The sequence below is a fragment of the Chaetodon auriga genome, chromosome 13, assembly GCF_051107435.1.
Source record: "Chaetodon auriga isolate fChaAug3 chromosome 13, fChaAug3.hap1, whole genome shotgun sequence".
Classification (NCBI taxonomy): Eukaryota; Metazoa; Chordata; class Actinopteri; order Chaetodontiformes; family Chaetodontidae; genus Chaetodon; species Chaetodon auriga.
Window position 1 is genome coordinate 3,669,425 of NC_135086.1, and position 22,576 is coordinate 3,692,000.

At 48.8% G+C, this 22,576-nt stretch overlaps 3 protein-coding genes across 7 annotated transcripts; 1 reads left to right on the forward strand and 2 right to left on the reverse strand.

Moving 5' to 3' along the window:
* Positions 1–274: 274 nt before the first annotated feature.
* Positions 275–10,097, forward strand: pknox1.1 (pbx/knotted 1 homeobox 1.1). 5 transcript variants are annotated; one of them, XM_076746748.1, is made up of 11 exons: positions 275–351; positions 1,780–1,892; positions 3,191–3,321; positions 3,857–4,028; positions 5,048–5,248; positions 5,467–5,617; positions 5,782–5,879; positions 6,656–6,784; positions 6,872–6,948; positions 7,350–7,516; positions 8,293–10,097. In XM_076746748.1, exons 2-11 carry the CDS (start codon positions 1,842–1,844, stop codon positions 8,472–8,474), a joined length of 1,359 nt encoding a protein of 452 aa, XP_076602863.1. In that variant the 5' UTR covers positions 275–351; positions 1,780–1,841; the 3' UTR covers positions 8,475–10,097. The 5 variants fall into 5 exon arrangements, with proteins under 5 accessions (XP_076602863.1, XP_076602866.1, XP_076602865.1 ...); XM_076746751.1 differs by having other exon boundaries at positions 277–351; positions 5,467–5,584; XM_076746750.1 differs by lacking the exon at positions 275–351 and adding an exon at positions 366–1,535.
* On the reverse strand, positions 9,615–18,654 carry tmprss3a (transmembrane serine protease 3a). The gene is made up of 14 exons (XM_076747550.1): positions 18,615–18,654; positions 18,451–18,494; positions 17,434–17,653; positions 16,305–16,418; positions 15,900–16,016; positions 15,500–15,623; positions 15,122–15,241; positions 14,101–14,147; positions 13,275–13,440; positions 12,861–13,030; positions 12,276–12,371; positions 12,049–12,191; positions 11,485–11,637; positions 9,615–10,294 (listed from the first exon to the last, which is right to left on the reverse strand). Exons 1-14 carry the CDS (start codon positions 18,652–18,654, stop codon positions 10,250–10,252), a joined length of 1,599 nt encoding a protein of 532 aa, XP_076603665.1. The 3' UTR covers positions 9,615–10,249.
* A 1,397-nt stretch (positions 18,655–20,051) lies between these two features.
* LOC143330150 (fibroblast growth factor 4A-like) lies at positions 20,052–22,047 on the reverse strand. Its single transcript, XM_076746413.1, has 4 exons — positions 21,798–22,047; positions 20,738–20,866; positions 20,487–20,590; positions 20,052–20,378 (listed from the first exon to the last, which is right to left on the reverse strand). The coding sequence occupies exons 1-4, from the start codon at positions 21,952–21,954 to the stop codon at positions 20,196–20,198; spliced, it is 573 nt and encodes a 190-aa protein (XP_076602528.1). The 5' UTR covers positions 21,955–22,047; the 3' UTR covers positions 20,052–20,195.
* Between the last annotated feature and the right edge of the window lie 529 nt (positions 22,048–22,576).

Sequence of the window (22,576 nt, forward strand, 5' to 3'; positions counted from 1 at the left end):
TTGCACATAATGCCCTAATTATTCTAGCTATATGCATTCTTTTAGGAGACAACAGTCAGCATCTGTTGTTATGTTTGTGCATTAGAGTGTGTGTATGATTAGAGAATATGCATTAAGGAGTGTAAAGCTGGAGATATACATAGAAAATGTGTAAATGAGGACAGTGAATAACGTTTGCCAACCAAAAAACCCCAGCGGGGTGCAGAGGGAGCCGGACGTCATGTCTCCGCCCACATCATAAATATTCATGAGCCGAGAGCCCCTGCGTGCCCTTACGCGATGACGCAACGCGACAACTGCGGGTCCCGATTGCTGCAGCCGCTTGTCAGTGTGACGAAGATTGGCACTCAGGTAAGCTGTCACTCAAAATCCCTCTTTTTCCGTTCCCTATCAATCAAACAATCTGGGCCGCACGCAAAAATGCCCCGGGGCGAGGAGCGCGGACCGAGTCAGGGCAGTGGAGGATGTTTTTGGAAGGGAAGCAGAGGCGGCAGAGCTCCGGGAAGAATTAAAAAAAATCTGTATACAGGGGAGGGGGGGTAAAAAATATGTCGGCGTTTTGGGGGCAGAGGAGGATTGTGGAAAAGCAAAGGGCGAGAGCTAGAAACGAGGCCCGACAGTTGTAATGTTAGCGCGGAGGGGAGGGGAAGGAGAGGGCAGCTGTCCCTGCTTGATTGATTGACTAATGTGGGAAGGATTTGAGGATCAACCGGGCTAGCCTGGTGTGCAGCCAATGCTTCTTAATTTAATTGCAGTCGAATTACTGTACGCGGCTTACAAGAGATGCATATTCATTTAAAATGGAAATAGAAAAACGCTAAAGCGACCGAAGCTGTCTTGTTATTTGGGCAAACGGCTCGCTTCGTATCAATCCGCAGCGGGGTCTTTTTTTGTACCTGGCTAGCTAGCTGGGTTAGCTTGTTTTTTTGGCAGTGATTCCGTTGCTAAATATGGCGCTTTGCATTTTGGCTGCACCGTACCAGCACGAGAAACACTTTAAAGTTAACAGTTAGCCATCTTGCTAACGCTAGGTGTCGGCTAGACGGCTGCTCTTTTGAGTTCATCTCAGATCGGCTAACGCCAATGTAGCGTGAACGCTACATGCTAACGTTAGCTAAACATTGTGAAATATGGCTAACTCAAGCCGAGCTTCTTTGTCTACAAATAACACTAACGTTACCCCAGTCAGAGGGCAGTTAGCTAATGTTAGCCCAAAGGCTTTTTTAAACTTTTATGCCCCCTTGCCGCCACAAATGGCGTGAGCAGCTAAAACGGGGGCTAAAGGCTAAGTTCATCGCGGTGGGTGTGTTGAAAGCAGCAGCAGAGTAACGTTAACACAAAGCTCACTATTATTATTATTACAACAGCACACTTCAGGGTCTGTAAATCAGTCTCTTTTTGTTTTTAGGATTGTTCTTAACAGACATGAATATTGATTAGAAATGAGAAATAAGTAAAGGCAGTTCATGTAAGGTTGCGCTTTTTTTTTGTTTTGCCCAGTTGAATGTTCACATGCCTCCACAGAGCAGTTAAAAGTTGAGTTTTTATATTTTTGTCGTCATGGTCACTTCATGGTCTTTAAATGCCACACGCTCATTTTTGACCATAAGAATCACTTTTGTTGTTCACTTAACGTCAAGTTGCAGTTCTTTGAAGTATGAAAATAAGCATGTTCATCCTCCCTTAATCACACCATCCCAGTTTACAATAATAATCTTTCATTCAGACATCCATGACACCATTAAAAGCTAGTCTAACTGTACTGTGTGTATTGTGTAGGTTGGCCACCTGTCCCTGCTCTCTATAATGCCCCAGTGTTTGCAGCATCTGCAGTGAACGTGATGGCAGCCCAGTCGGTGTCCATAGACAAGTACCCAAAGGGAGAGCATCAGGTGGGTGAGAGGGGGACATTTGGTTTGGGACCCTGAGGCCTGCATAGCCGGCTCTGATTGGACGCATTTGATGGAGCATGTGTGCAATAAGGACACCTAAATGGTTCAAGATACACCTTTGAGTATTCTGCATTCTTTGGCTGTGGATCCCCCAGTTATTTTTAGTGATGACAAGTCAGCCTGGATAGCCAAACAAAGGGAAGCACTTTATGCCTGTAATACCAGAACACAGGCAACGTTAATGCTATTACATCAGTTTTAGTAATCTGTCGGCGGCATGCGCGTCTGTCTGAGGCGAGCCGCCACAAATACATCACTGTACAAGAGACACTGATGCAGTATAAATCCCCTTTTCTGCCAAGTGTTTGTGTCTGTCTGTGCTTATGTAAATTGCTTACAAAACATCTTTATTCAAGTGCCAAATTAGGGGGTGTCAAGAGCTGAGGAGGATCTATGACTAATGAGAAATTTTCCACCCCAAGCAAGTGATTATTTTTAGCTTGTTTGCGCTCAATCTAAGTCATTGTTGGTCTCAGTCACATGGTCGGGGATGGGATTTATGCTCTGGAAGGGATCCTGGCCTGCTGGTAGGCCTGCATGGTGTGAAAATGTGAAAGAAAAGGAGGAGAAACTTGGCTCTTTGTGTATGAATGTGCCTCAAGTGAAGCGCTGCTGAGCCACATTTTAATGTGTCCTGTATGCATCCAGTGACAGGTGTGCACACAGGTTCTGGATTATATTCTCAGCTGCAGTCAGACCGTAACAGCAGATATGTCAGTGTTTAGGTCCGCATTGTGGTCGTAACACAGCACTGTCTGGATGCAGTCTGACCATAACGGGCACACAAAGTGATATCAAGAGACTGGAAGGCAAAAAAAAATGCAGACACACATTTAAGTGCATCTGCCCACTGGAGATTCATTATGTGCAACAACAGGAATAAACTCTGAAGAGATCTTGAACCTGTGGAGGTTTGCAGTGGCTGACGACTCACGACACTATAAATATCTGTTTTTGATCACAGTAAATGTCTTTGTACGCCTCTGAAATACAATTTAACTCAGTGTTGTCTGAGAAATGTGAAGTTTTTGATGGTGGTGTTCAGACCATGACTTTCCAGAGGGTCCATACTGAAGCAGCCTCTGTGCGAAGCTTTGCCCTCCAGCTCCTCTTGGTCTTCACGTGATGTCTTAATGTCTCTCATTCTCCGCCTTTCTCTTCACCTCTTCTGTCAGTTTCTGTCTCTGTCACTCTGTCGATTTCTTTTTCTCACTTCTGTGTTTTCTCTTTTCCTGCAGATGCAAGGTGTGGCGGCGGTAGACAGTGATTCGGAGCAGAAGTTTATTGAGGGGACGTTGGCAGAGGCGCCCAGCCCAGCACCCACAGAGCCGCAGACGCCCATGGACGCAGACAAAGCCTCCATATATCGGTAGATTAATTCTGCTTGTGTGTTTGTGGGAGAGCCAGAGCAGCATCCATCTGTCCTTAAATCTGCATTCTTCTCTTTCCCATCTTGACTTAATTCCTTTCAGATTGGCCAGAAACTAAACCATCAAGATGTTATGAAACCTGTGACCCCTCCCCTTTGCTCATGTGACTTTGATATTTCTCTCTGGCCTTTGAAATGTCCCCATTTTGTGTGTGCGTTGTCAGAGCTAATGGAAATGTTTGTTGCAGTTGTGTTGTGTTCACACTGCCCACTTACAGTTTGTCACAGCCGACAAACAAGTCACATGGTCACACAGAAAGCTCATTTATTGGACAGAAGCTGTCGTGCATGGGGTTAACTGTAGACTCATATCGCTGCGGTCTTGTGTTCATGATGTAAATGCAGTAGATGAAGACAACTTGGAGCAGTTTTTGCTCTTTGGAAGCCGTTTTGTGTCGCTGTGTGAGCGGAATGTGTCCTTTTGATGAGTGAAACTCAGCAGCTTGTGTTCTGTGTGTGGGTGCACCTTTCACAGGCATCCCCTGTTCCCTCTCTTGGCCCTGCTGTTTGAGAAGTGTGAGCAGTCCACGCTGAGCTCCGACTGCATCACCTCGGCCAGCTTCGATGTGGACATTGAGAACTTTGTCCGCAATCAGGAGAAGGAGGGCAAACCTTTCTTCAGCGAGGACCCTGAACTCGACAACTTGGTGAGACGCCTCAGGCGCAGAAACTCTCATGTTTCTGCTTGTTTTTTCTTTCATGTTTATCTCTCCGTTACCTGCTGCTCCGGCCCTCTTTTAATACTCTTTGAACATAATCTTCACACTCAGAGAGCTCTTGGATGCAGTTGGCAGCATAAACAAACTGTTTCAAAAAAGAATAGAACAGGAAGTCACGGTGTCATAAAGTAGAAGAAGAGATGTTTAAACAGGTGTTGTCAGAGCTGGATTTGAGTGGTGGTCACCTGGTTGGTATCTGTCGGACCCTCAGCTCTCTCTCGTATCTACTGAAGGTTTATTTTTTGGCCTAACAACACTGACAGAAGATTGAAAAGCCCTTTTTAGCTCTGATGTCATTGACAACACCAAAGCAGGCCAGAGAGGCATTTCACAAAGAAATACAAAATGAAACTCCCGACTCACTCACACCCACCCACCGGTCGGTGACCTTTAACCTCTGCAGCACGGTGACATGAAGCCTGTCCAGCTGTTAATTAGAATACAGGGCCGTCTCAGAAGATCACAATCAGTGAATCTGACTTTGTGTTTGAACTCGGACACTTTAGCTGAGCCGTAGACCCTGACCTCTGACCTCTGACCTCTGACCTCCCCCCGATGGGCCAAGATGAACCTTAGTGTCCCTTCAGTGACAGACGTACTGAAAGAAGCTGGCATAGATGGGTTTTAACCTGTGGAATACACCTGTATGTTCTGTGTTTCAACTCTTTTTGCTCAGTCTGCTGCAGCCTTCATGTCACAGCTGGCACGTCAGCATCCAGAATAATCAGCTAACAGTAATTACACCTGCCCAAATGTTAGCGCAGGGAGTCTGCAAGTCTTAAAAAGTCTTCTTCGTATTCTAAAACTGTGAAGCCACACGAGCCCACCTGAAGGCAGCAGGAGGTCAGCAGCCAGATTCATTTATGAAGTCAGTGATTGTCAGACTTAAGTGTCTAAATCCTCAACATCAGACTGTCATTTGTGTTTTCCATGCGTCTTACCTGTAGATGGTGAAAGCCATCCAGGTGCTGCGGATCCACCTGCTGGAGCTGGAGAAGGTGAGTGACCTGTGCAAGGACTTCTGCAGCCGCTACATCGCCTGCCTCAAGACGAAGATGAACAGCGAGACTCTGCTGAGCGGGGACCCAGGAAGCCCGTACTCCCCCGTCCAAGGCCAGGTCCAGGGCTTCTCCCCCACCAAGACTCAGGTATGACCTTGCGGTGTGCTGCACGCAGCACCTCCTCCACTGGGCATCAACTGGTTGATCTGTTGGTGCTTTAAAGTGAGGCTAGAGACTGACGGTGTTTTTCTTTTGAATCAGATTCTTTGCCTTTCATGAATATCAGCACATTTAACTGCTACTCAATGTTAGCATTAGCATGAAAACACACTTAATGTGACCAAAGCCTGCTCTGTGTTACGTAGACCCCCAGCTCTATGTCTGGGACCATCAGTCCCCAGGGCCAAATCGTGGTGCCTGCGTCAGCCCTGCAGCAGGGGAATGTTACCGTGACAGCCGTCAACCCCACCCAGGTGGTCGCAGGTATGTCACCATGGCATACAACGCCTCCCTCAGGTACTGTACTGTTGACTGCAGCTGAGACATTGTCATGTACCAGCGGGACACGTTGATCAGAGCTGTCTGTGCAGCCTGCACTCGTCAGCTCAGCAGATTATATTAAGCTCTGTGTGTGTGTGTGTGTGTGTGTGTGTGTGTGTGTGTGTGTGTTTAAATTCCAGGTGGCACAGTGTATCAGCCTGTTACAGTCGTCACTCCTCAGGGCCAGGTGGTAACACAGGCTCTGTCTCCCGGGACAATACGCGTCCAAAACAATCAGGTAGTACATCTCTCTCTGACTGTGAGGCTGCTGTAGAATCTAAATCAGAGGTCCCTAAAGTGGGGGTGTATGGACAGAGCAGGGGGGGTGTAGATGACCCCTGCAGAGAAACTGGTTCTCAAATGAGGCCCAGCAGAGAGAAACCCTTTAAACTGCCGCCCTAACATCCAGGTTTGAACTGCAGATTTCTGATTTTTAACATGTTAGTATCATTTCTGTTTGAGAGTCGCCTGAAGACGTTTCACAGTGCACCTGGTAATAATGAGGTAGATCTAAATCATGGCACAGACCGACTCTGTAACACTCCACCTCAGCTGAGGCTTCTGTGAGCTTTCATTCGTTTTCTGGGTGAACTTAGTTCTTGAACTTGAGGTGTTCACCTGCAGCAGTGAAGCCAGCGTTCCTGTTTTAGGATGGCACGGTGCATAAAACCTGATTGGAAAATGCGTTTCAGGATTTCAAATGTTGTTTGGGAGCAAAATTACTTTATTATTCGTGTGAGAAACGGTTCTGTCCCCGAGGTGATCGTTAGACCTGCACAGTGATTCAAAACAGACACGAAGCAGCCAAAGCTCATAAAGGCTGCAGCACAACAGCAGAATGTGCTGTGACCTTTAACCTGCTGTGCTCTGAAACTGGTCCGATATGTTCCCAGTTTAAACTGTGAGGTTTACTTTTTCAAAAGCTGCTTCAGAGAAAATTCCTCTTGTGTTGAAAAGTGTGTTGTTGGTGACATAAACGGACAGAAAGGTGTCTGAATGAACGTGTCTGCTCAGCTCCAGCTGCAGTTTCACCAGGACCTGAACCTCTTCAATCACGACGAAAACTCCACCAAGAACAAACGTGGCGTTCTCCCCAAACACGCCACCAATGTCATGCGCTCGTGGCTCTTCCAGCACATCGGGGTGAGTGTGTGCATCGACTCATTACCTGTTTAACACCTGAATCCTTAAAGAAACACTGAGGCACTTCTTCTCCATTCTCTGCTGCAGCATCCATATCCAACGGAGGACGAGAAGAAACAGATCGCCGGTCAGACAAACCTGACGCTTCTGCAGGTCAACAACTGGTGAGTTTTTAGGCCCACAGACACGGAGCAGCACCACCCCACGGTCACGTCCACCCAGGTGTTGTCACGTCATTTCCTTCATACCTGCTGTGGGAAGCAAACAGATCAGTCAGCTCTCGATAGAAATCCTCCTGGACAGGTTTGCTCACCTCTTTGTATGTGAAAGGGCCTCAGCCTCAGTCGGAGGAGAACCTCCCGTCTGTCCACCTTTTGTTAGCTAGCTGCATTTATTTGTCCATCTTGGGTGGAGAGAAACAAGTTTGCTGCTTGTTTGTGGGAATTTTAGGGGGAGATTAGTTCATCACTTCCTGTGAGGACTGAAGGTCTGAAGGTGTGTCACACCTGAAAGAAAGAACTGTTCGGCCAGAACCAAACCAACCTGTGTTGTTTTGTATCTCCAGGTTTATAAATGCACGGAGGCGGATCCTGCAGCCCATGTTGGACGCCAGCTCCTCTGAGACACCCAAAGCCAAGAAGAAGACGCCTCAGAACCGGCCACTGCAGCGCTTCTGGCCCGACTCCATCGCCTCCGCGGGAGGCACCCACCAGCAGGTCACCATGCCAGACGGTACGCAGTTTGGATTAAAGTCAAATAGAATCTAAAAACCAGTCTTTAAGTGGATCGTACATGTGTAAACTAGTGCAGCTGAAGGAATTCATTTAAAGCTTTCAGAGACCTGATGTAGAATCACTTAAACTGCTGTGATCTGTCACTGAGTGCTACATTAAAACAGCCAGAACGAGGCGCGTTTCACAGGAGCTCAGCTGGAGCTGCCGACAGCTGTCCCAGTGAAACCAGTAACAAACACGCTTTCATCACCATCACTAAATGTAACCTTCACATCATCAGTCCCAGGTGGTTTGTGTGTAGATGCTGCACACAGTCGATCACTTCAGGCGTCGTGAGCGAGCGTCCTCACCGTTGGCGTTTATGATCTGCACATCTGTGTTGAAACATATTAAAATCGCTGAATGTTCAAAATGCAGCCAGAGGGCCGACGTCTCCTGCAGGGTAACAGGTCTAACCGGCTCATTATTGATCCTGTCAGTTACACATCAAAGGCGGTGGCGTGGAGCAGCGTTAAAGCAGCAGCAGCACCTGATGGAGGTTTCAGAGCTTTGAAAGTCAGTTACACTAAAAAACACCAGAAAAGGAGAAACTGATATTTTCCATCTTTTAGTTTCATTGCTCCTTTTAGATGGAGGAGTCTGTTTGCTTTGTCTCAGCCAATCAGAGCTTTTAATGTGAGGTTAAAAGAACTGACTGGTGCTGAGGCTCTGCTGCACTGATGAAAGACGAACGTCTCAGAGTATCAACAGAAGAGTTTGTGCGCTGTGCTTCAGGTACGATGGTGACCATGAACGTGGAGGGTCTGCAGAGCCTGACGTCAGACGGCGCCACGCTGGCGGTACAGCAGGTGATGCTGGGAGGCCACAGTGAAGACGAGTCGGGGGACAGCGGAGACGAGGACGACGACGCGGACATGGCCGGGCTGGGCCTGGACAACAGCGACTCGTTGCAGTAGAGAACACACTCCCTCACACTCTGATCTACACATACACACAAGACGTGCATTCTCAAACACACACACACACACACGTACGTTAGGTTTACACAGAGCACAAAGCGACAGGACGTGGCGTGACGGGGACGGTCCTGCACTCTTCCAACCCTCCACCCTGCTGAACGGCGGTTTATGCTGCGTGTGTGTACATCAGGAGTTTCATTTCAGAAACCCTTTTTTAATTATTTAGTTGACGTATGCGAGTGCACTTTTTTGTATATTTAAGCTCAAAAAGATTAAAATCAAACAAACGGAAGAAAAAAAGAAGTGTTAAAACACCCGAAGCAAGTTTGTTTAAAGTAAATGTCGACTGATTTTTGGGTTTTTCCCGTCTCCAGCTGAATTCTCATTTTGGATGCCAACACTTTAGAGTTGTATCTGTAAGGGTTTGTCTTCACTTTTTGCATGCTTGTGTTTGAGTAGATGTGCGCACTCTTACGACTGACTCCGGCTCCCAGGGGCCCCTGCAGGCCGAGCAGAGCCCGGGTGGAGAGAATCGAGAAAAAAAAAAAAAGGAGAGATGCTTATTTTTATATACAAACATAAGAAATGAGTGTTTTTTGTTTCATTTTTGTGTTCTCCTGTTTTGTAAGGAATATTTATGTACAGATTCATAATTAAAGCTAGCGACCCTGTTTTCCAGGGTTCTTTGAAGTTTTCTAAAAAACAGAAAAATGAATTGAAAGCTGATGAAAATTGCTATTTAAATTGGTTTTAAACTTACAATACTAACAAGGCCTTACCTGTGTTCTTTTCTAAAGAATTCTTGCCAAGAAGCACAAAAAGAAAGTCTGACCCTTAATGAAATTGGTCACAAAGACACTAAACTGCAGAGCGCGCGTGGCTCTGCGTAACTTTCCGTTTTGTGCCGCGACGTCGCAGATCTCTGACCGCAGCGCTCCGTTTTTACCCTCATTGTGTATACCATACATTACGTCTTTTAATCATTTTACGGTCGTAGCGTAGGCGTCACTTTCTGAAATGCACAATCCAGAACACTATGCTAATCACACAATCACAAGGGTCTGAGCCGGGAACCCCCGGGGGGGCCGCATCCACCGTGAGACGTGAGCTCCATCAACAAGAAGCAGTGGACTCTTTGCACGCATGAAACTTTTATTTATGTACACGTACATGCGACTGCGCTGGAAACAAAAAGCAGTTGGAAAGTTGGACTCCTTGTTCGTTGCCTGCCTGAAGGACTGGGACGAGGCGCTGCAGCCCCCGCTGCAGCCCCCGCTGCTCCCCCTGCCACTACAAACACGTAGTGAAAGATCTGAAATCTCTTTATCAATATATTGATATTACTGCACAAGCTGGGGGCCTCTTGTTTGAATATCTGTAATATTGTACAGCAGCTGTCAGTAGTTCAGTGATCTGGTTTCTATCCCTCCTGTACAGTCCAGACCTGAAATGGTTAACTTCATGCAGCCTGGGGGGGGTGCAGTGACTCTGGGTGGGCCCTCGCTGAGCTCTCGGTTCCTCATTTGCATCTGTTTTGCTTTTTCTGAAGCGATCTTCACTTTTCTCTTGTCTGTTTTGCCTTAGAGCTTTCTATTTTGGAATAAACGATGCCTAACTCTCCGCTGTGCTCCGTCTCTTGTCTCTGCTCCGGCAGCTCTGCGTGGCTCAAAAGCTCGGGTCTTTCCGGTGTCGGAGTTTTATCTGTAGTCGTTGGTGCGTGTTGTTCATGTGTGGACGTCCAAACTGAATCCCGTGAGCAGGAACCAGGAGGTTCAGTTGTCTGTGCTCAGAGTTGGAGGATTTTGAGCCTCTTCTCTCTGAAAGAACAAAGAAGAACAGTTTTAGGCAGACCCCCGCCCGCGGCTCCGTCTGTGCAGGGCTCGAGGGCCGAGCTTCGTTTGGAGCTGCAGTTCTTCTTAAACCGCCACATATGCACAGTTTACAATGACAAATCTCAGATGTTTCAATGAAAAGTAAAACCTTGAGTTCAGATCTGCAGAACACACACAGCTCTGCTTTCACCATATAAAGACAGCTGACATTGGGCCAATGGGACTACGCCTCCAGCTGCTGTGGTCAGATTCCATTACGGAGGAGAACCAGCTGTCGGCCAACATCACACGGCAAGGTCACCAACAGCTGGTGCTGTGCTGTGCTCCATTAGTCAGGGCTTAACTGAAGAAACCACGGACTGTAACGTTCCTCAAATCCCTCTTAGAATTCACTGAGTTCTCAGAGCAGCCTCATGACCGCATTAAAGAGTCCACTTCAGACTGCAGCGAGCCTCAGTGAGCCTGAGCCAGCACGCTCAGCGCCACAGGCTGGTTTCACAGAGACCAGAACAGCTCAGATCTGACTCAGAAATGACACAGAAATTCACCCGCTGCTCAGAGCTCTCCTGGTTCCTGACTCAGAGTTTACATCAGTGCAGTTCAGCTTCCTTCAGTCCAGCTGAAAATGTTCTGGAGAAGAAGTGAAACGGGACTTCCTGTAGCATTCAGTGCTAACGCTAACAGGCTCAGCAGTGAGGACAGAGGACGTCCTCGCTTCAAACAGACTGTCCTTCTAAAGACTCCACAGCACTGAACAAACCGCTGATCATGAGTCAAGTTATTTTTTTTTTTTTGGTCACAACAAACAAGAGTCTTAGTTCAAAGGTAGCCTGGTGGCAGCGCGGCTAGCTTTTTAGACGTTTTCCTTTCTTGATGCTAACTTTCACTGTGGCCTCACACCACGGACCAGTCTGAAATACACAGTATGAGAAACTGAGCTAAATGGAATTCAGCCATCGTTCATTTGATTATTTACACCTGCTGTGACAGGAAACAGTCAGGTTACATCAGAGCTGCTCTGAATAGATTTCCTGTTCACTAACATCCCAAACTCAGCGGTGAGAGACGTGCTGACCACACGGTGAGGCCTGAGGTGAGGTCCAGTGTTGTGTCCGCCAAAGGCCAAACCTTCATTGGTCTGGTCCCTGTGAGGAGGCGGACTGTCAGGCACTGACCTCCATCTGCTGGCGGATCCAGCTGAGCGACTGTGTGATGCGAGTGTAAACGCCCGGCTTGTTCTTCACGGCGCAGCCGATTCCCCAGCTGGTCGCTCCAACCAGCTTCCACACCGACGAGTCCTCGCAGGCCAGAGGACCTCCGCTGTCCCCCTGAGGACGGACATGCACAGGTGAGACAGTTCCTCTTTCTGTCACTGAGATCTTTGAACTTTTGAAGAGTCATTTTATTTCTAGTGACCTTTAAAGTGTTTCAGCACAGTTCTAGTTATGGTGAGAACTTATGTTACAGCTCTCATCGAGAGGAAATGAGGATGTGTGATTGAAAGATGATGTGAACTCACTGTCTGCAGCCTCACCGTCCACTTTAATACAAAATGTCCATTAAAACCGCTTTAAGTAAGATTTCATCTTAATATTTGAAGACACTGCAGAGCTTTTCCACCTGTCAGGCAGGTTGTCGTCTCTGATTCGATCCTGCAGAACAGCCTGTGGTTTATTGTCTCAGTGGATTTCAGGTATATTCACGTGAAATCTTCAATGTTCAAAGAGCAGCGTCTTTACCTGACAGGAGTCGGTTCCTCCCTCCAGGTATCCTGCACAGATCATCCAGGAGGAGATGAAGCCCTGGTAGACCTCCGGCTGGTTGCAGGTCTTGGTGGAGAGCAGCGGCACCATGGCTGAGCGCAGGACCACACTGGTTTCTCCTGGAAGAACACGTCCTTTCAGGCTCGAGGCTGAGGCGTGAGGGGGAAATCACAGACGAGACAGTAGCTCATGCTTGGACTCACCTTCGTCCTCAGTTGCTCCCCATCCAGAGATCCAGCACATGGTGCCCTCCTCAAAGTCCTCCCCATGGTTGGGCAGACAGATGGGCTCTACAAAGCCTGCAGAGGAGCATGAACGAACCACAACTGTCTGTCTGTGTTTCCTCCATAATCAGCATCAATCGACCAATCAGCTGATGTGTATTTAAGCCTAAATCCTGCCCTCAGGTGTCGTCCTGTGCAGTTTGGACTGAAAGGACACAGCAGACCCATTCACTCCGAGAGCAGCTACAGTGAGGACAGACGAGGACTGAAGGCTGAGAGCTGATACGCAGAAAGACAGACAGCTGTCAGAGAGACGAAACCTGAGAGGGACGGAGGACAGAGACTCCCTCACTCCACCAAGAGGACAGATAGAGCTTCAACACGTTAGCCACTGAGCTTAGAAATGCATAATACGTTAGCATAGGGCGATTAGCATGCAGGCAGAGTGGCCCCTCAGGGGCCCCAAAGGCCTCAGGTGGTCTGACTGGCAGTTTCTTTGCTCGAGCTGCTTCCTGGAGCAGACGTCATGTTTGCTGAAGGACGGAGCAGAATGTTGGACATTACCATTGAAGACAAGCGACGTGGCCAGCTTCATCAGGGCGATGTCGTAGTCCAGTCCTTTGGGCCTGTAGCGGGTGTGGTATATGATCTGCTCCACCGCCAGAGACTGAGCCCCGTGGACCGGCTGCTCCGTCAGCCCCACGTGGACCGCCCACATGGAGGGGACTGCGAACCTGCCGGTGGACAGGGGAGAATGAGATGTCACAATGAATCCTACCAGCTGCAGAACTTTGCTCCTCAAAAGAAGCCAATCACTCTTTTAGAGGAAGTCCGTCACCCTGCTGAGAGATCTGAATCCAGCTACAGCTTCAACTCTACAGCAGTCAGACCCTTCAGACCTGCTCACAAAGCCCAGGTGGACCGGCGGCGACCCTGCTGCTACAGTACCATTGGTCAAAGTCTTCAGATGTGACTCACCCATAGACGCAGTGCGCCGCAGTCAGGATCCAGCGGGACGTCACGATGGAGCCTCCACACAGGTGTTCGCTGTTGAAGTGGAGGCTGACCTGCCAGGGGAACTGCCCCGGCTTCGAGATGTTCCCCCCGACGATTCGAGTGCTGTACTGAGGCCTGGAGCCGCACTCTGAGGACGGACGTGTGGAGAGTCAAAGGTCAGCTCGAATTAAGTTCAAGTTATTGTTGGTTCGGCCTCCAACACAGCTCAGGCTTCTCATGCGGTCCCTTGTAAATATTAATTGGCCCCCACCCCCACCTCCCTGATCTACAGGCTGATCTGCAGTGGCTTGATACTGCACTTTCCTGATGTTGGAGCCTCACAAGAGACAGAAGATCAACACCTAACAGATGACATCATCAGGGTCAGACTTTACTGTTTTCAGAACCACAGAAGAAGAAGTGATGCCACTGTTTTCACAGGCTCGTGACAAACTGGTGCACTGCCCCTTTAAGGCTCTCAATATTGATCCAAATGATTGACGAGGAGCAATCTGGAAAATATCAGTATCACCCTTCATAAACTCAAACTGAACATAATACATGCACACACACACACACTGGTTCCACATCAGTGATGTCATTACATCAATCCCTCACTGTTAAAACGTGTTTCATATGAGCATCATGAATCATCTTAGCAGGCAAAAATAACACACACACACGCAGGGGAAACACACACACTGGCGTGCCATGCGGTCACGTATGAACATGCAGGAAACACGCATGCTCCTTTGAATGCATCCTCAGAACAAAGACTGCGTCACTCAGCAGCAGGACGTTTTCTCACCCAGACACTTCAGAGTGGCCACCTTCCCTGAGCTGCACTGAGGCTTACTGTGGCGACACACAGGAGGGGGTGGAGGTCAGATCACATACACACACACACACACACACACACACACACACAGGAGGTGGGAGTCAGATCACACACACACACCACACACACGCACAGACACAGGAGGTGGAGGTCAAATCACACACAGATGCAGGAGATGGAGGTCAGATCACACACACAGATACAGGAGGTGGAGGTCAGATCACACACACAGATACAGGAGGTGGAGGTCAGATCACACACACAGACACAGAAGGTGGAGGTCAAATCACACACAGACGCAGGAGGTGGAGGTCAGATCACACACACAGACACAGGAGGTGGAGGTCAGATCACACACACAGACACAGGAGGTGGTCAGATCAGAACAGTCGCTGAGGATCAGTGACTCATCGACGTCAGTGAAGACACCTGACAGCAGGTGAAAATGAAAGAAAGGTGCTGGAAGGTTCTTCTTCTGGTGCTTTATGTGTAACCAGACGAGCATTTGCCAGAACCAACCACTCATCCTCATCCTGAGAGTCTTTTCTCTTGTCGAACCAAAAACACGGTGTTGAAACAGAAATCTCACTGAGTGTACTGGGCTCATTGTTGCCCCTTGTGGCCGTTCGGGGGAGAACAGCCACCTCTGTCAGGAAGCAGTGGGTGCTTTCAGCCTCCGGCCTCAGGGGGGCAGTAATGAGCCCATCAGGGTTTGAAGCACCACAAGAATATTTTTATTTATTAATCTGAATCTTCATGTTATTGATTAATGTGGTGAGAGAAAAGACACAAACATTAAATATGTAAATCTGTCAGTGAGTCAGCAGCTTTAAGCTCCTCATATCACTGCTGTCACATTAGAAACTCGTATGTCCAGACAGCATTTCCCTTTCAGAACACAAACAGACTGGATGGATAAACAGCTGCTCTGTCTGCAGATGCAGATGAAGATGAAGGTGAAGATCAAGGACAGTGTGGACATGCTTCCTACCTGAAGGTTGTGGCATTCTGGAGCTTGATGACCTCTGATTGGCTCAGGTTGATGGACACCAGATTGTACTGAAGGTCCTGCTCAATGGAGGCCAGAGAGACGAAGAACGACTCCACGTACCTGACAGACAGACGGATGGACAGACAGAATGTGCCATGAGGCCGTTTTAACCTAATCATCATGTTTCTCAATGCAGGGACGAGCTGGTCCACACAGACGGACACAGCAGCCTCCTGACAGAGATGCACTTTGTGCTACATGAACGTCTGAACAGACGGGACGATCCAGGTCCAGACAATCTGAGTGAAAAGGGGGACGTGGATCCCCCGTCAGACAGACCATGACCTGCAGACAGAGCAGAGAGACCCGAGGACAAACCTGGAGTACCCCAGCTGTCTGCAGGCGGAGACCCCCAACCAGTTGTTCCAGCCCTCTGAACAGACTGTCCTCCAGACCCCTCCTCTCTGGACCTGCAGGACAGAACTCCTCCCACTGAGACGCACTGACACACAGACAGAGACAGATGGAGAGACAGGGAGACAGAGACAGACAGAGAGACAGATGCAGAGACACAAAGAGACACAGATGGAGAGACAGACACAAAGAAAGGCAGACAGACACACAGACATGAATGTGAGCCAAACAGGAAGTGGTTGAGGAACACGTTCACACGTTGCACGTCTGTCTGTGTGTGTGTGTGTGTGTGTGTGTGTGTGTGTGTGTGTGTGTGTGTGTGTGTGTGTGTGTGTGTGTGTGTGTGTGTGTGTGTGTGTCTCACCACAGCCCAGCTCGTCCTCTCCGTTGTCACAGTGCAGCTCTCCGTCACACTGAGCCGACGTGCTGATGCATTTAGACGACGAGCCGCAACGAAACTTCCCCACACAGCTCAGACCCACTGCACATGCACGCGCGCACACACACACACAGGAAACACTTTAATGAACCTAAATTGAACTTGTCTCATTGTATTCTCTCTCCTCGTGTAAAGTGTCCGCTCAGGACATCACGACCATCAGGTTAAGGTGTCAGTGAGCTCGTGCGTCCCACCTGCAGCGTGTGGGTGGGATTGAGATTGTGTAACAGGTAAGGACCCCATCAAATATTGATGCGGCCAACGCTGTCCACGCTACAGCGGCTCCATTATGGCCAAATGAACAAAGCTCACGGGCTCTGAGCACTTTACCTCCGAGGCCGACGCCGAGAGCGAGAGTGACCACGACGGCGAGGCATGAGGCGATCAGCAGCTCCAGGCGGTGGGCCAGCAGCCGGGTCTTCCAGCTTTTCTCCAGGTCGTCCTCTGCTGAGAGACACAGTGCATGAACATCATCTGTCCACCTTACATGAGCTCAAACAGGGAGAGGAGACGGGACAGCGACAACATGAGAGTTCTACGATCTACATCGCAGATTGTAGAATTTAACTGATCTATGAAATAAAATCTATAAAACTGGATGTTTGTACAGCACCAACGCCATGAAACAATGGGTTACATCACACCAAGAGTCTCTTCTCTGCAGTCAAAACCAGAGTTTAAAGGACCAGTGTGAAGGGTTTAGAGGCATCTAGTGGTGAGGTTGCAGATTGCAGTGAAAAACCCACGGCAGGCGCTAAAAACACAGAAATCCCTCTGTGGAGTCAAGTGCTGGGTTTGTCCGCTCTGGGCTCCTGTAGAAACATGATGGACCCTGAGGAGGAGCTGCTCCCTCTGTGGACATAAAGATGCTTTCTAAGGCAATAAAAACACTTCTTTTCAGGTGATTCTGCACTAATGAAACAGCACTTCGAATATCTACTCCATGTAGATCCCCTGAATCCTCCACACTGAACCTTTATGTTGATTTTTTTGGGTCTTTTTGTTTGTTGCGTCAGTCTGTGGCATCAATCCATTCAGTCCTTCTGGAAACACTAAATATTAACAGACAACTCAAGTCCATGTTGCTCCATGTTAAAGGCTCTTCAGTCAGTCACGTTTCCTGTGTCTGTTGGTTTTATCATTTTATTATATTCTGTCATCTTTGTTTCTACTCTCAGCCAAACTATCTGTAACCTCGTCATGTCTGATTGAACAGACATCCAGCAGCTGAAGAAGACTTTGTTTCTGTCCGTTTGAGGTAAAGAAAGTGTCCTCGTGGAAAAGTGTCCGAGGAACAAAGAGCTGAAGTCCAGAACATGTCGGTTAAGGCGGGACAGATGTTGCACTATTATGCTGCGTGTCAGTCATCTCACATTTCAAGCAGATCTCGCTGTAACTCGAGCGGCGCAGTAATCTCATTGTTTCATGCCGTTACCTGCAGAGCGTCAGCGGCTCTCACCGTGGATGAACGGCTGCACCTTGGTGATTGGCATGCTGGGGCTGGCTGCGGCCGCCGGTTTGGCGAGGTCGTTCTCCGACTGGGGGTCGGCCACAAAGCTGCCCAGGGGGCTGACGTTCAGCGTGTTGGGGGTCTCGACTGTGGGGAGGTCGTCCTCCGTCACCGACACCACCTCGATCCTGGAGGGGTCCTGATGTTCGGGCGCCTCCGCCTTATGTTCCTAAACAGGGGAAAATGGATGGAAACGATTCAAACAACTGATGATGATATAAACTGCGTCTGCTGAAAACTCAGGTGTGAAAACTTCATCCAAGATTTCTGAGACGTGTTTGGGATCAACTCAAAGGTGTGACTGTGAGGCCACTCTGCTCACGGCTCCGGTTTTAACCCAGCGATAAAGACATCAGAGGGCAGGAAGCTGACGGACGAGGTCCCAGGAAACCAGCTGAACTGTCAGGTTCTGTCCTCCAGAGCTGAACCTGTGCTTCTGCTCTTCTTCTCTGCTTTGAAACAGCGTCACTGTGCACATATGTTCCATCACGGACCTCCAGCCTGTCAGAAAGCTGATACATGAATACAGAGACTGTTCTCTGGACAAAGGGACTCTTCTGTTTGACCACCAGCTGCTGGGGGTCTCAGGGGACACACATGCTGCACTCGCCCCCCGTGTTGCCGTAGAGGTGGGCTGGGCCCCAGCGGCCATCTTTTCCAATTCTGATGAGAAGTCAAATTCTCTTCCAGCCAGTTTCCACTTTCTGCTCTTTAAAGTAAAACCAAGCGTTTGAACAGCAGCACAGATGCCATGAAGGCGCTTTTACACCTCAGAAAACACGTCCCACCATAGTCCCGTCGTTTAATTTAAGCCTCTGACCACTGATTATTTTCATTATTGATTGATCTGTTTTATTAATCAGTTAATAATGAAGTCTAATAAACCCCCAAAGACTCAGTAGATTTAAAACAAATGAAGTAAAAGACAGAGAAATTCACTGACTTCACTGCCCATTGTCCACTTACTGTTGGAGGAGTCGTCGTGTCAGCAGGAGCGCTGGTGGCAGGATCTGTGAAAAAAGACACGACAGACAGGAGGATGAGTAGAGGTGACATGGCCAGAAGGAGGAAGAAGAGGTGATGAAGAAAAGCAGGATGAGCTGTGCTCCTGGTTTGACCTTCTGTCAAACGTCTCTCCGTCGTGCTGATCTCCACGGGGCTCTTCGTCATCGTGCCATCATCCACACTCAGCTGTGCTCTGTCTAAGACCATATCCCCCCGATCCCTGCCTCCTGTTCCTGCCCCCGTCCTCCTTTATTCTCCTCTATTCTCCTCCTCCTCTTCTTCTCCTTCTCCCGCTCTCTTTTTTAATGGCTGCCCTCCTGCCGTGCCTGCACTTTGGTACAAACAGACACCTGAGCAGGTGAGTGCTGCCGCTCACAGTGGGGATCAGGTGACCCTGCGCCTCCCACTCTGTGGGTTAGATTACATGCTCGTGTGTCCCTGAAGTGTGCAGGGAGTTGGTGTGGAGGCGGGTGGAGGAGGAGGGAGGTGCTGGACGGTGTGCAGCAACATTTCAAGTGTCCACGTCTGTGAAGACATGTTCCTGTTGAGTTTCTCAACATCAAACACGAAACAGAAGTTTATTTATCCTGAGAGGAAAGTGCTGAATTCACCTTTTAATGTTCAAAGTCAGAGCAACTTTCTCTCACAAAGCAATTCTTAATTTAAGAAAAGCAAATGAATGAAGTCTGTGACACTTCCTGTCAGGTTATCTAAGCTAGCTGGTGGCTATTGCGCTAACTCACTTGTCGACAGGATCATCAATAAATTAAAAAAAGCTCTCGACATCTCACTTTTCTTGACATTTGAGAGGCTTCCTTATTTCACTCACATGAAACCTAAAATGAATGTTTCCACCTCCTCTGATCTGGACAAATGTTATCAAAAATAGACATTTTATTGAACACTGCAAAGCATTTTACAACCAAACTGAGTGAAACTACACACACAAAATAAATGACATTAAAAAACTCTAAACAACATCCATCAGTTTTTGGAAAACACAGCAGATTCTTGTCAGGACTCAAAGTACTGGAGGTTTTCTTATCGAACAAAGCTTCACAGGTCGTGGGCGGACCGGCAGAGTAACACACTGAAAGTACAACACTGATAAATTATCACCTCATAACGCTGATACAGCTACATGTAGCATCATTAGCATTCATTTAGAGTCGCTGGAGTCTGATGTTCAGTCTCATTTTAGCTTAGTTTTGGTCTCCACCACCTCCTGAGTGAAACATCTGCTGACTGTCAGCTGATTGGGCCGGCAGTGAACAGCTAAGCTAATCAGAGCTAATCCACTGAAATCAGCTGGAAACGATGCCGATGAGAGCAGAATCTCCTAACTGGAAAACCCCCAATCATTAGCTTCTGGAGGCTAACGGGCAGAGCGGCGCTGAGGGGATCCTGTGTGGGTTCATCATGCAGTCAGCTGATCTGCTGCTAATGCACAAACATGGCTGCATCGCACCACGAGCAGCCGTTTGTTGAATGATCCTCATGCTACGTCAGCTCCGTAGAGCTTGGTGGATGAGCGTGACGTAGCCTTCGTGCTCAGTTCCCTGTTCTTGCTGACAGTCAGTAAAGCTCCAAAGAATCCCTCCGGCTGCGTCTCTTGGACGTGGCACTCGTCTTCGGCCCGGCTGCTGTGTGGGCGCCAGTTTCTGGTCTGCTGCTTTTCACGCAGCTCCGGGAAAGCTGGTCTCCAATCAGGGAGTCCTCCGGGGCAGGAAGTGGGTGCAGGACTGGTGTCGGCCCACGCTGTTGCCCTTCCTGAGCTCTCCTTTGTGGGAAAGAGCCAGATAGATGCCTGGGTGAGACAGGGAGGAGTAGGTGGTGTAGTGGTTCTCCTCCAGGTTCTCCTTCAGCAGGCACTCGTCAGAAAACTGCTCCTGGAAAGAAATTTGAGATGTTTTGGTTCACTGTGCAGCCCCCAACACTGTCTGAACCAGCACACTTTCTCATGCTGGACATATGAAACCAGGCGGTGAGCTACGTACCGCTGCATACGCCAGGCCGTCTGCACTCATGCACAGGTACAAGCCACTCTTGACTCCTCTGATTCCCACGACTCCGTGTCTCATAGCGAACACCTTCAGCCAGCCTGGAGGAGACGCAGACATGAGTGAAGGCTTCGGTGCATCGTCACAGATATCTCAAACATTTTCACAGAAAAACCATCGAACAAACCCACGAGAGGCGGACATGAACGCGCGCTCACGGTGGGGGGTCACATGTGTGCTGGACTCACAGTCCTCTGTGGGTTTGTGGACGCCTCCCACGGAGCCGCTGGGCAGAATCTGGAGATGGTAACCAATCCCGACGCGACAGTAGAGCAGCTGCTGTTTGACGGCCCCTCTGATTGGATGAGGACTGGAACCTGCTTCACAGAGAGATGATTGGTTGCGGGGGATAGACGACAGTACGCAGTCTGCAGCTCTTGTCATGAAATAAATACAGGAAGTCATCGAGGAAATTCCCATCAAACCATGCAGGAGGGGATTTTTTTCAAATCTGGCTTAATGCAGCACTCAGATGTTGTTGTAAACATTCCTCTTGTTCGTACTGGCCGAGGACAGCGTCCCGGGTCTGTCCTCAGACCGAGAGTCCGTCCGTCCGTCTGTTTTAATGAAACATTTCCATAGTGTTTCCTGGCTGAGGTTCACACCTGATGTGGCTAAAACCAGATGGCTAACACCTCAGCTGAGCTTTAAAATGGACGGTTTTCAGCGTGGAGGAATAATCACAGCCACCACTGACGTGTGAGGGCTGTTATGACCAGTGGTGGAACGTAACTAAGTACATTTACTCAAGTACTGCACTTATTTGAGGCACTTCTGTCTTCTTCTACTCGCCTGACAGCTTTAGTGTCTTTGTTTTAACCAGTGATCTGAATGTGTTTGTAATAATGTGGAGCTTTGGACCAAACAAACCTTGTGAAGGTGTCACTTTGGGCTCACTGTGACCACATTTCTCACTGTTTTCACAATGTTTCCAAAGCAAACGATTGATCGATCAATGGAGAAAATGATCAGCAGATTGATCCAGAATGAAAAGAATCATTAGTTTTAGTCCAACACAAAACAGTTAAAATGAGCTCCACCTAAACCAACAAGAACACCCTGCTGAGACACGAATGAGGAGACACAATGATCTAAAGTCAGCTGAGACAAGAGGACGACAGACACAGGGGACACTTTACTGCACTGAGGACTTTCACTACTTGAAGTACATCTTCCTGATTATAGTCACATACTGACACTGAAGTGACATCAGCTGTTATTTCTATGGTTTCTCAGGTGTTGGCTCACCTCCTTTCAGCAGGGAGTCCCTCATGTGGAGCTTCCAGAGGCCTCGGAGGCGAGCGGCGTGCTCCTCAGGTGACACCTCGGCGTCTTGTTTCTTTGCTCCCGCCGGTCGATGGCACAGCCTGAACACCAGGAGCAGCAGCAGCGAGGAAACATTCATACTGACGCCAGCAGACCGAGCGGCCACGTCCAGCTCATGTGTCCAGCGTCTGTCTGGGTCGGGTCTCCTCTTCCTCTGCGAGCTTCACCGCCGTCTCTGCTCATCCCCTCTACACACACTTCCTGCTTTTATCTCCTCTACGCCTCTTTCTACGGCGCAGCGCTGACTGACAGGGACACAGTGAGACACTGGCGGTACACTATCATTATCAGTGACATATCAGTAATCCTGCCAACAGCAGCCTGAACACACGTGCTGTTCTCTGGAGCTGCTGCACACACAAGCTTGTTTGTGTTGTAATTAACACACCTCCTCCTCCTCCAGTGTGAACCCGCCGCAGCTCATCCACTTTAAACTCTTACTCCAACCGCCGGAGGATGGAGAACAGCACAGTCTGGCCCGCTGTGACGCTGAGCTGTTGGGGCGCAGCCTGCGTACGAGAACGTGTTTTCGTGTCACCCAATCAGGCCTCTGACGGGCGAGGGACATGCAAACTGTCTGTTCAGTATCACAATCAGGAGATTGGAGAGCAGCTGAGCTGATAGCGTGAGCAGGAAAACACACAAACGCGCCAGCTCAGAGATCTTTGGACGGTCACTTCATCACGGTTTGGCTGCTTTAA